The sequence below is a fragment of the Anabrus simplex genome, chromosome 1, assembly GCF_040414725.1.
Source record: "Anabrus simplex isolate iqAnaSimp1 chromosome 1, ASM4041472v1, whole genome shotgun sequence".
Classification (NCBI taxonomy): domain Eukaryota; kingdom Metazoa; phylum Arthropoda; class Insecta; order Orthoptera; family Tettigoniidae; genus Anabrus; species Anabrus simplex.
The window spans coordinates 1,060,104,571-1,060,115,730 of NC_090265.1; the positions used below are offsets into that span (position 1 = coordinate 1,060,104,571).

The 11,160-nt window shown below is 38.9% G+C and overlaps 1 protein-coding gene across 1 annotated transcript in view; it reads left to right on the forward strand.

The window, feature by feature from the left end:
• Positions 1-9,542, forward strand: part of LOC136876117 (gustatory receptor for sugar taste 43a-like) — a 28,159-nt gene extending 18,617 nt beyond the window's left edge. Inside the window, exon 4 of the mRNA XM_067149799.2 lies at positions 9,445-9,542. Coding sequence (XP_067005900.1) covers positions 9,445-9,507 — 63 coding nt within the window. The 3' untranslated portion in view covers positions 9,508-9,542. The remainder of the gene's footprint in view (positions 1-9,444) is intronic.
• The last annotated feature ends 1,618 nt before the right edge of the window (positions 9,543-11,160 follow it).

Sequence of the window (11,160 nt, forward strand, 5' to 3'; positions counted from 1 at the left end):
TGTTTATTTCAGGCACTAACAAGAAGTGAGAAATTTATAGAAAAAAAGAAGCCTGTAAACAGAGAGTATGGAGGTTAATGTCTTTTTTAAAATATTTAGGATGTTCTGGAGCAGACAGTGTAGTCTGTCATGGTTTTAATCAGGTTCAAATATTTTGATTTTCCATTGATTCAAGAAAGTTTGTTGTTTAAAATATTTTAAAACTCTTGCTTAAAAGCCAAGGGAATCTCACCCTTCCTCAGTGTAGTTTATTTGATAATGTTGGCAAAGTGATATTCTCCTTTAAACAGAGACTACAAAAAAAATTTAATAATGAATATTTCTTGGAGAAAATCATGAAGAATTTTGAAAACAGTTTAACTACACTAGTGTCCAAAAGTTAAGCATAATCACTAAACAAGGCCATACTGCCTTATAGGAATGTCAGACGGATTACTGAACAAACGGAAGCTAACTCCCACACCATATGTCACACAACTTGTCCAAAAAAAGCAGTATCAGAAAAGTTCTGATAGCTAAGGTACATCTCTGACAACACCTAACAAAACTTGGCAATGTCTTTCACAACAAAATATGCTGTTAATAGGGTGTATGGTTACCCCTAATGGCCACACATGCTTCGCAGCGATGTGGCAAGCTCTCTATCAGATGGTCCAAGAGCTCTTGTGGCAGTCGATCCCCTTCCTCCGAAAGGGCAATGCGAAGGTCTGGGATGGTCCTTGGTGGAGGCCGACGGGATGAATTCGTCTCCCTAATGCATCCCAGGCATGTTCTATAGGATTCAGATCCGCAGACCTCGCTGGCCAGTCCATGCGATGAATGTCTTCCCCAGCCAGAAATTTATCCACCAGAACAGCGCAGTGCGGTCGGGCATTATCGTCCATTAAGAGGAAGTCTGGACCAACCGCACCTCTGAAGAATCAAACTTGTGGTCTCAGTATCTCATCCCTGTAACTCCAAGCGTTAACAGTGTTCCTCAGACCACGCATGAAGATGTGCAGGTCCGTACGGCCATTCGACATGGTGCCGCCCCACACCATGACACCACCACCATACTGGTCCCGTTCCACGATGTTCCTGTGTTTGTATCGGCTACCCAGTTCTCTCCAGATTAATGTGCGACGGGAATCCTTCTGCAAACTGAAGCGGGATTCATCTGTGAAGAGCACATGCCTCCATTAATTCATGGTCCAGTTTCGATGTTGACGGCTCCACAGTAAATGGGCCCGTCTCTGTGCTGGAGTGAGCGGAACGCACACTGCTGGACGTCAGGCGAACAGCCCTGCTGTTCTGAGCCTCCGATACACAGTATGCCAGGAGACGGCTGCTAGCTCCCCCGACAATTATCCTGCAGGTGCACTCCGATTTCATCGGGCAGTTAAGGCCAGATATCGGTCCTGCTGTGGGGTGGTTATCCTTGGTCGACCTGGTATTGGCCTACAACTAACATCTCCTGTGTCTCAAAATCGTCTCCAAAGCCTGGAAATGACACTTTGTGGCACATTCAAGGATACGGCGACTTCGGTCTGTGTCTGGCCTGCTTCCAGGTGGCCGAGTATTCTACCCTGAAAAACGGGGTCCAAATGGCGTTGTTGTGCCATTATGTTGTAACGTTCAGCACAAGGCTACACTCCGCACGCTATAACAGGGCAAACACGACTGAGGGAATATGGGGCATAGGCAGTGGCTGTATTTACCTTGCGGTTATGCCGCTAGTCAAAGCAGGGAACACTCCTTTCCTATACAGAGCAAACATGTAAGGTTGCTAGGTGCATATGTCATGCGATTTGCAGTCTGTTTCCTGTTACCCTGCTTACTCGTAACTTATGCTTAACTTTGGACACTAGTGTAGCAACAAAAATATAAATTACTAAATAGAACTGAGCTCAAAACGATGGACTGTTTCCAGACTTAAACGATATTTCCAACTTCTTTGAAATCATTTGAAAAAAAGACTAGGTAAATGACTAATAGGGTATTTGCCATCAGGGCAACAGTCCTACATTCGTATCAGTGGTGACTGATTGACTGTGACTGGTAGGGTATTCTTATCCTTATCTTTGAGCTTAAGATGCAGGCCTCACATCTACATAATATCACACCCATCCAGAAAATGAGAGGATTCAAGTTTGAGTCTCAAAGGCATCAATTACTTTCAGTTCTAGGTTCTAAGGGTAGAATAAAATTTATTCGGTCATTTTGTTATACTAGTATGTAAGCCTGTCTTTGACAATCAAAATTAGAATGCAAAATGTAATTGGAAAATTGAAATGAACATGTTAATGTTTGTATCTTAAGAAAAAGTTACATCTTCCATGTTACATACATGTCAATTGTACAGAATCTGTTTCATGAATTTACTGAGCTCAGAAAATTTTAAGCAAGCCTCGGACCTATGGAAGTAACGGAGTCCCAATCCCATTTGACAGGCAAGGGACTCCTTGGAAACAACTTGGCGAACTAAATGGAATTCAATGGGGAGCTATCAATATTAATGGGGCTTATGGAAAAAAGAAAGTAGAACTGGCTGATTCAGAAAAGGTGATGCACATGGATGTGCTAGGAGTATGTGATATTCGGGTAAGAGGAGATAAGGAGGAAGAGATAGGAGATTATAAAGTGTACTTGACACGTGTTAAAAAGGGAAAGGCAGAAAATGGAATAGGATAGTTCATCAGGAATACTACTGCATGCAACATAGTTTCTGTTAGGCATATAAATGAGGGAATGATGTGGGTAGATTTGGCAGTTGGAGGAATTAGGACGAGAATTGTCTCAGTGTATTCACCATGCAAGGGTGCAGATGAAAATAAAGCTGACAAGTTTTATGAAGCATTGAGTGACATCATAGTCAGGGTCAACAGCAAGGATAAGATAGTGCTAATAGGCGATTTCAATGCGAGAGTTGGAAATAGAACTGAAGGATACGACAGAGTGATTGGTAAATGTGGGGAAGATATGGAGGCTAATAGGAATGGGAAGCGTTTGCTGGACTTCTGTGCTAGTATGGGTTTAGCAGTTACGAATGCATTCTTCAAGCATAAGGCTATTCACGTTATACATGGGAGATATCAGATCCTGAATAGACTATATCTTAACCAACTTCAAATTCAGGAAATCTGTTAGGTACGTACAGGTTTTTTCGTTGAAACAGACCACTATCTGATCTGTAGAGAACTAAGTATCTCTAGGCCTAGGAAAGAGAAAGTGAAATCTGTCTGCAAATGAATCTGGGTAGAAAATCTCCAAGACGAGGAAATTAGACTGAAGTACATGGATATGATTAGTGAGAAGTTCCAAACAGTGGATAGTAAGCAGGTTCAGGATATAGAAAGAGAATGGTTGACATACAGGGTACTCTAGTGGAAACAGCAAGGGAATGCCTAGGAACAACTGTGTGTAAAGATGGGAAAAAGCAAACATCTTGGTGGAACGATGAATTGAGAGCAGCTTGTGAATGTAAAAAGAAGGCTTATCAGAAATGGCTCTGTACAAGGGCTGATGCAGACAGGGAATTGTACATAGATGAAAGAAACAGACCGAAACAAATAGCTGTTGAATCCAAAAAGAAGTCGTGGGAAGATTTTGGTAATAACCTTGAAAGGCTACATCAAGCAGCAGGGAAACCTTTCTGGACAGTAATAAAGAAACTCAGGAAGGGAGGGTAAAAGGAAATGAATAGTGTTTTGGGTAATTCAGGTGAACTCATAATAGATCCCAGGGATTCACTGGACAGATGGAGGGAATACAGTATTTTGAAAATCTTCTCAACGTAAAAGGAAATCTTCATTGTGGTGTCACGAACAACGGAGCTCATGGGGAGGAGGAATGTGATGTTGCTGAAATTACGCTTGAGGAAGTGGAAAGGATGGTAAATAAACTCCATTGTCATAAGGCAGCAGGAATAGATGAAATTAGACCTGAAATTGTGAAGTATAGTGGGAAGGCAGGGATGAAATGGCTTTATAGAGTAGTAAAATTAGCATGGAGTATTGGTAAGGTACCTTCAGATTGGACATAAGCAGTAATTGCACCTATCTATAAGCAAGGGAACAGGAAGGATTGCAACAACTATCGAGGTATCTCATTGATTAGTATACCAGGCAAGGTATTCACTGGCATCTTGGAAGGAAGGGTGCGATCAGTCGTTGAGAGGAAGTTGGATGAAAACCAATGTGGTTTCAGACCACAGAAAGGCTGTCAGGATCAGATTTTCAGTATGCGCCAGGTAATTGAAAAATGCTACGAGAGGAATAGGCAGTTGTGTTTACGTTTCGTAGATCTAGAGAAAGCATATGACACGGTACCGAGGGAAAAGATGTTCGCTATACTGGAGGACTATGGCATTAATGGTAGATTATTAAAATCAATGAAAGGCATTTATGGTGATGATAGGACTTCGGTGAGAATTGATGGTAGAATGGGTTCTTGGTTCAGGGTACTTACAGGGGTTAGACAAGGCTGTAATCTTTCACCTTTGTTATTTGTAAAAGTAATAAACTTCATTGTTAGGTTCCGTATTGAGTTGAGACTATGCTTAAAGTAAATACAAAATTTTAATATTCCACCTTCTCAATACTAATATTGAGTATTTTAATATTGAGTAATATTAGTATTGAGAAGGTGGAATATTAAAATTTTGTATTTACTTTAAGCATTGTTATTTGTAGTTTACATGGATCATCTGCTGAAAGGTATAAAATGGCAGGGAGGGATTCAGGTAGGTGGAAATGTAGTAAGCAGTCTGGCCTATGCTGACGACTTGGTCTTAATGGCAGATTGTGCCGAAAGCCTGCAGTCTAATATCTTGGAACTTAAAAATAGGTGCAATGTGTATGGTATGAAAATTAGCCTTTCTAAGACTAAATTGATACCTCTAGGCAAGAAACCCAAGAGGACTGAATGTCAGATTGGTGATACAAAGCTGGAACAGGTAGATCATTTCAAGTATGTAAGATGTGTGTTCTCCCAGGATGGTAGTATAGTAAGTGAAATTAAATTAAGGTGCAATAAAGCTAATGCAATGAGCTCGCAGTTGTGATCAATAGTATTCTGTAAAAAGGAAGTCAGCTCCTGGACGAAACTATCTTTATATCGGTCTGTTTTCAGACCAACTTTGCTTTACGGGAGTGAAGGCTGGGTGGACTCAGTACATCTTATTAATGAGCTAGAAGTAACAGACATGAAATTAGCAAGAATGATTGCTGATACAAACAGGTGGGAACAATGACAGGAGGGTACTCGGAATGAGGAGATAAAGGCAAAGTTAGGAATGAATTGAATGGATGAAGTTGTACGCATAAACCGGCTTCGATGGTGGGGTCATGTGAGGCGAATGGAGGAACACAGGTAACCTGGGAGAATAATGGACTCGGTTATGGAGGGTAAGAGAAGTAGAGGGAGACCAAGACGATGATGGTTAGATTCAGTTTCTAACGATTTAAAGATAAGAGATATATACTACATGAGGCCACAACACTAGTTGCAAATAGAGGATTGTGGTAACGTTTAGTAAATTCACAGAGGCTTGCAGATTGAACGCTGAAGGGCATAACAGTCTATAATGATGATGTATGTGTGTATGAACGAAAGATATGTTACAATTTCCAGTTCTTGAAATAAAGCACGTTCATCCTGAAGTAGAGTCCATCAGAATTTTAGCATGAAAAATAGTTTTGTCTAGCTTGACCGTGGTCAGTCTCATTTCATTGCACTATCCAGCATCAGTATTTAGATTGTAAAGCAGAATATTATGACACATCCTACTTTAATGTCTAACTTGTGAGGTTGTATGCCTCAAGGTTGAAGAAAGTTAAGGAATTCAATAGGATAATGTACTACTTCATAAACAATGTCCCATTCTATGGAATCAATTTTAATGTATAGACACCACCACCCCAAAAAAGAATGAGCATACAATACTGCATATCCATCTGATTTAATATTTTATAAGACTTAATTGTCAAAATATAATTCACCTCCCTTGCAGATACAAACCCGGTGGATACCAAAAATAAACATTATAGCTATACCTTCAACTGCTTCCAAGAAAAATGCAACTGCAAGAAACACCTACAAACCATGCCCTCAATCCTTTCTGAGCAACTGCACCTTATTTTATCACCTTTCAAAAAGTTCAGAACCTCTTGGTTAATGACATTAACTTGTTCTGCTACTTTTGGAAAAGGAACTGAATTCTCATTACGATGTGAATAAAATATTGCAGAATATTTTTTGACATGACATAGGCTTTTTGGGCTTGTGCCGTGTCAAGAAAATAAGGTGAAATTCTTCACGTTTCTCAAATAAATTTGCTCCGCGTCTTCAGAAGAAAATCTTGACTGTTCACGAGGAAGACTTCTCCAATAATGAAAGAATTATCCATTAGTAACAGAAGTGTAAATGGTACGTTTGTCCATCACTATTACACCCCGGGGTGTACAAAATTCCCTGTACTTTTGGTAAAGTATACAGTGGCCAAACATGCCAGTACATTGGTACTCGTATCAAGAAGCACGAACGAAATATCCGTCTCAACCAGTCAGACAAATCAGCAATAGCTGAGCATTCCCTATTGTCAGGTCATGCTGTCATTTTCCAAGATGTTCGAACTCTTATCCACATTAGACACTACAGGTCTAGGATTAAACGGAAAGCTGTGGGAATATGTTGAAATCATAACAATTTCAACAGGGACACTGGCTATCAATTAAGTAATGTGTGGTTGCCAGCCATTAAGGATTTAAATATGTAGTTCTCTTCCCTCTCCTTTCACTGTTGTTATTCCAATTTGGTGTTTTATAAATTCGTACGTTCCTCATCACCAGATGTTTCATTCCAGGCTTGTATGAGTGTCACTTTCATAATGTGTGTAGACCTGTTATGCCCCCCTCCCAGACCGACTTTGATGATACCAGGCGAGTTAGCCATGCGGTTAGAGGCACGTGGCTGTGAGCTTGCGCCTGGCAGATAGTGGGTTCGAATCCCATGGTCGGTAGCCCTGAAGATGGTTTTCCATGGTTTCCCATTTTCACACCAGGCAAATGTTGGGGCTGCACCTTAATTAAGGCCACGGCTGCTTCCTTCCAACTCCTGGGCCTTTCCTATCCCATTGTTGCCATAAGACTTATCTGTGTTAGTGCGATGTAAAGCCACTAGCAAAAAAAAATAATGATGCCGTCAGCTTCCGCTTGGTATGCTAGCGCTGTACCAGAGTACAGGGAGTCATATGATGACGAATGAACGTACCACTTACACTGCTATTACTAGCAACTAATTCAAACTTTCAAGTCATCCTCAGGAACACCAGTTGAGACTTTCTGAAAATACAGAGCAAAGTTGTCTGCAAAACATAAAGAATTTCACCTTATTTCCTTGACACAGCATAAGCCCAAAAAGCCTATATCATATCTATAATTATAGGCCATGAAAGTGTCAATGGTAACATTAATAATTTTTAAAATATGGCTTTGTGAAAACTCAATAATACCAATTTGGCCTAGTTCTCTATTGTGAGTTTTAGAACCCATTTACTGCAGTTGGAGTTCACAGAATGTACACTCTTTTTTTAATTTAATCATTCTGGGCTAAAGAGAAATTTTAACACTGACTGAACAGTGGCCGGGAACAGCTAAGATATAAAATCCTCCTGGCACTAACATTTGAAGTCGTTTGATGTGGTTCAAAACATCTGCAGCTATTTGGATTTTCATTTTTAGTTTCCTGTCTTGTATAAGCTACGCAAATTTCTGGATTTTCTTTCCTAAGCGCACGCCTTTCTTTTTGTTGCAACTCCTTTCAACACCTCAACAAACTCTAATCATAATGCAAAATTATTTTTTTGCTTTAAATGTCATAAATTGATCAATAAAACAGAGCAACCGGTATATAATGTTTTGTCTCAAACAATATGGCGGCCACACAAGTCCATTTGTTTCAACTCTGGCAGTGCATACGTGATGTGTTCTATCTTATCTGTTCTCATTGGTTGGCACTGATGGTATTGTTGATATGCCAACGGGCACAAAACTCGGCTTCAGCGAGCGAATGCATTGCGGTCTATGTCTCCCTCTCTCTTTGTCCACTTGAATTAAGTCCCACAAATACAAAAAAAAAAAAAGGCCACGTACCTCCCATGTACAATTTTCTATGGATGGACATAGTTTGTCCTCATGCCAACAGGTGAAGATGTGCACATGAACTTGGAAAATATGGCAAAATCCACTCTCTGGAAGAAACATATTTTTCTTTTAAAAGTACAAAAAACATGGATTTGAGAGATTCGTTGTATTTTTAAGATAAATGGGAGGTAAGAATGTATGTTTGGTGCCTATTTCAGCTGCTGAAACATTATTATTTTCTCAATATCGCTGTGAATAGCAGACAGAATAGGGATTTCATACACAGTATATAGATACAACAGACACTGTCAAATAAAACTATAAATGTCCATCCATATAATCAAAATGATATGTTGTTTCAATATGCTATAAACCCATTAATTTCAAAGTATTCCTTCAGTGAGTAAGATATAAGAGCTGAAAATGTGACAACCCTTAGGACTTAAACATGGCCCCTTGGTCTGTGAACAGCTATGATAACCAATTTTGCTAGCAAGTTCAACACATGAGAGCTACACACTCAGCTCTTTGATGAAAAATGGTTGTCTCTGCATTGAAAATCTAAGTGCCTTTAGACTGAGTTAGAATTAAACTGCTATCCTATGTAAAACTAATACATCCATTGCAAGCAGTTTCAAACTCAACTTATATTCTAGTACTGGATGATTAGAGCTTCATACATGTTATTATCCGCACACTTTATGTTGGTGCATTTACACCCTAGTGCTGAATCGGTCGACCTCGGCGATCTTCGAGATTCGTACTGGCAACCTTTGAAACACAAACTATGAATCGCTTAAGCATCGTTGTGCGACATCTGGCGTACACTTTACGTACTAGTACTGTTGTTGTTTACACAATAAAGCCAAAGTATAGAATTCATGCTAGGAACAAGATTCGCATCGAGAAATGTTTTATAATGTTATATAATGTGTATGTGACATAGTTGTTGGCTTAAGATGATAACGGTTTAGAAACTTCGTATCGATCGATCATATTCTCGATTCAATTCAGATTTCATTTTCCTTTGGTTGGTAGCACTATCGATACCGGGACACATCCCTCCTTACTCCTCACCCCCGTACACAAATGCACCAACATAAAGTGTGCGGACTATACAGCTTTTTAATGTCAAACACCAAAAAGTCACAATGTCAAGAATTTGTGAATGCTCCCAATTTAATAAAGAGGAACCAATACTATCAAAATATTAAAGAACATGATTTTCTTACTCAGGATATCAAGGAGACCTGCATATGTGTCTATCTTATTGTATTGGTATGTCTTAACATGTGTATGTAATGTGGGATCTATTTCTTTGCAGATTGCTGGATCAGTGACAACATATCTAGTCATCCTTATACAATTCCAAGCTTCCGATTCTTAATATGTGAAGTAATATACAACTGACTTACAGCTAAGATATAAAATGCAATACAACTAGGAAACAGATGGAGAGCAGTGACTCACCATGTAAGAACATGCAGATAGAGTACACTCAAAAGAAATAAAGAAAGAAAGAAAGAAAGAAAGAAAGAAATTGGTCCAAAACTTTTCGTTGCAGTCTTCATCAGTCGCTACTCTCCATCTGTTTCCTAAATGTATACATACATTTCACTCATGCTAGCTTTCTTACCTGAATTATAACTAAGTGAATTTTAACGGGGAATGAATGAGATTCACCAGAAAAAGAATTTAGGAAGGTTTGCTAATTAAAAAAACATGTATTTGTTTCTTATAAAATCACGCAAGACAAACACATAGTATGTAAAAAGAGAAGATCCCAAATAATATACAGTACTAGTAAATGCTACAGATTTATGTGAAGACATGGGATAAAGGTTCAAGTAAAAATGTAGAAAAGGGTGAAATAGCTGGAAAACAAAGAATAAACAAAGTTCCTTAATAATGTTAGACTCTTTATGAAAAGAATGCATATTTTAAGTGTTCAGCAGAACAACTATAAAACAAACACCATACTATCATATTAGACAAAATGTTGGTACTTTCAGAGATGTTAAGAAAGTAAGGATTTATACAATGTGCTATGTACCTAGATTTTAAAGATTGATTCTGGAACAATAAGGGAACATATCATATTATTAAGGTTAGTTGACTAAATTGGGCCATCTTATATAACTAAATTAGATGAAAAATACTGTTAAAGTAATCCCCATCTGAGTTCAGGCACTTTTCACCAACCAGTCAGTGTCTAACTGTAGACGGTAGTGGCTTGCTCAGTTTTTGTTACCATTTTCTGTACAGCTTTTTTTGAGGCAAACCTCATTTTAGGTCACAAAAAATAGCAATTTCAAAATATCATGACCGTGTGAAGCATAATTCAGTACCTCCCATTTGGAATTTTGGAGGGAATCCTGCATAATCCTTGAAGGCATCACCATGAAAGACATCCTTTTCAACAGCATTCCAGACCTCTTGGATTTGATAATTTGTCAGAATGATGTTGGCGTTTATGTGTACTATGCTACTATGGTGGTATTGCTATGTCCCTCTTTGCTCATTATGCCTTAGACAACAAATGACTGTACCTTTTCCTGTTCCCAAAGTTGTCTATACAGCAGTGCCATCAACTGAATGGTAAAGGTGCTAATATCATATATTGTAATATCTCATACATTGGTCATTCGAGCAAGCAGCTTACCAGGGGCAGGCGCAGGACTTTTTTCAGGGGGTTTGAGAGTTGAGGCAGTAATAATGGAAATAAAATAAAACTGGATACCCACAAACATCTACAGTGAGTACAATATAGAAATTAATGGCAGTATGACATTTACAAAAGCAGGTGATGAGGCTTCTTGGATATTTCATCCAGTACTTTATGAGGTTTTATTTCCACATTTTCATGTACAGTATGTACATCAAGGCCAGTCTGTTTAATCTATCTGCTCCCACTGTGCCCCTCAAGTAAATCTTCCAGTTGAGAACAATCATTCTGGTGTTGCTGTAGTTACCAACAACATGCAGAAAAGTTTCAGTGCTTTGTGAATGTAGGAAAAGAATAAAATCAGTGTACATGTTC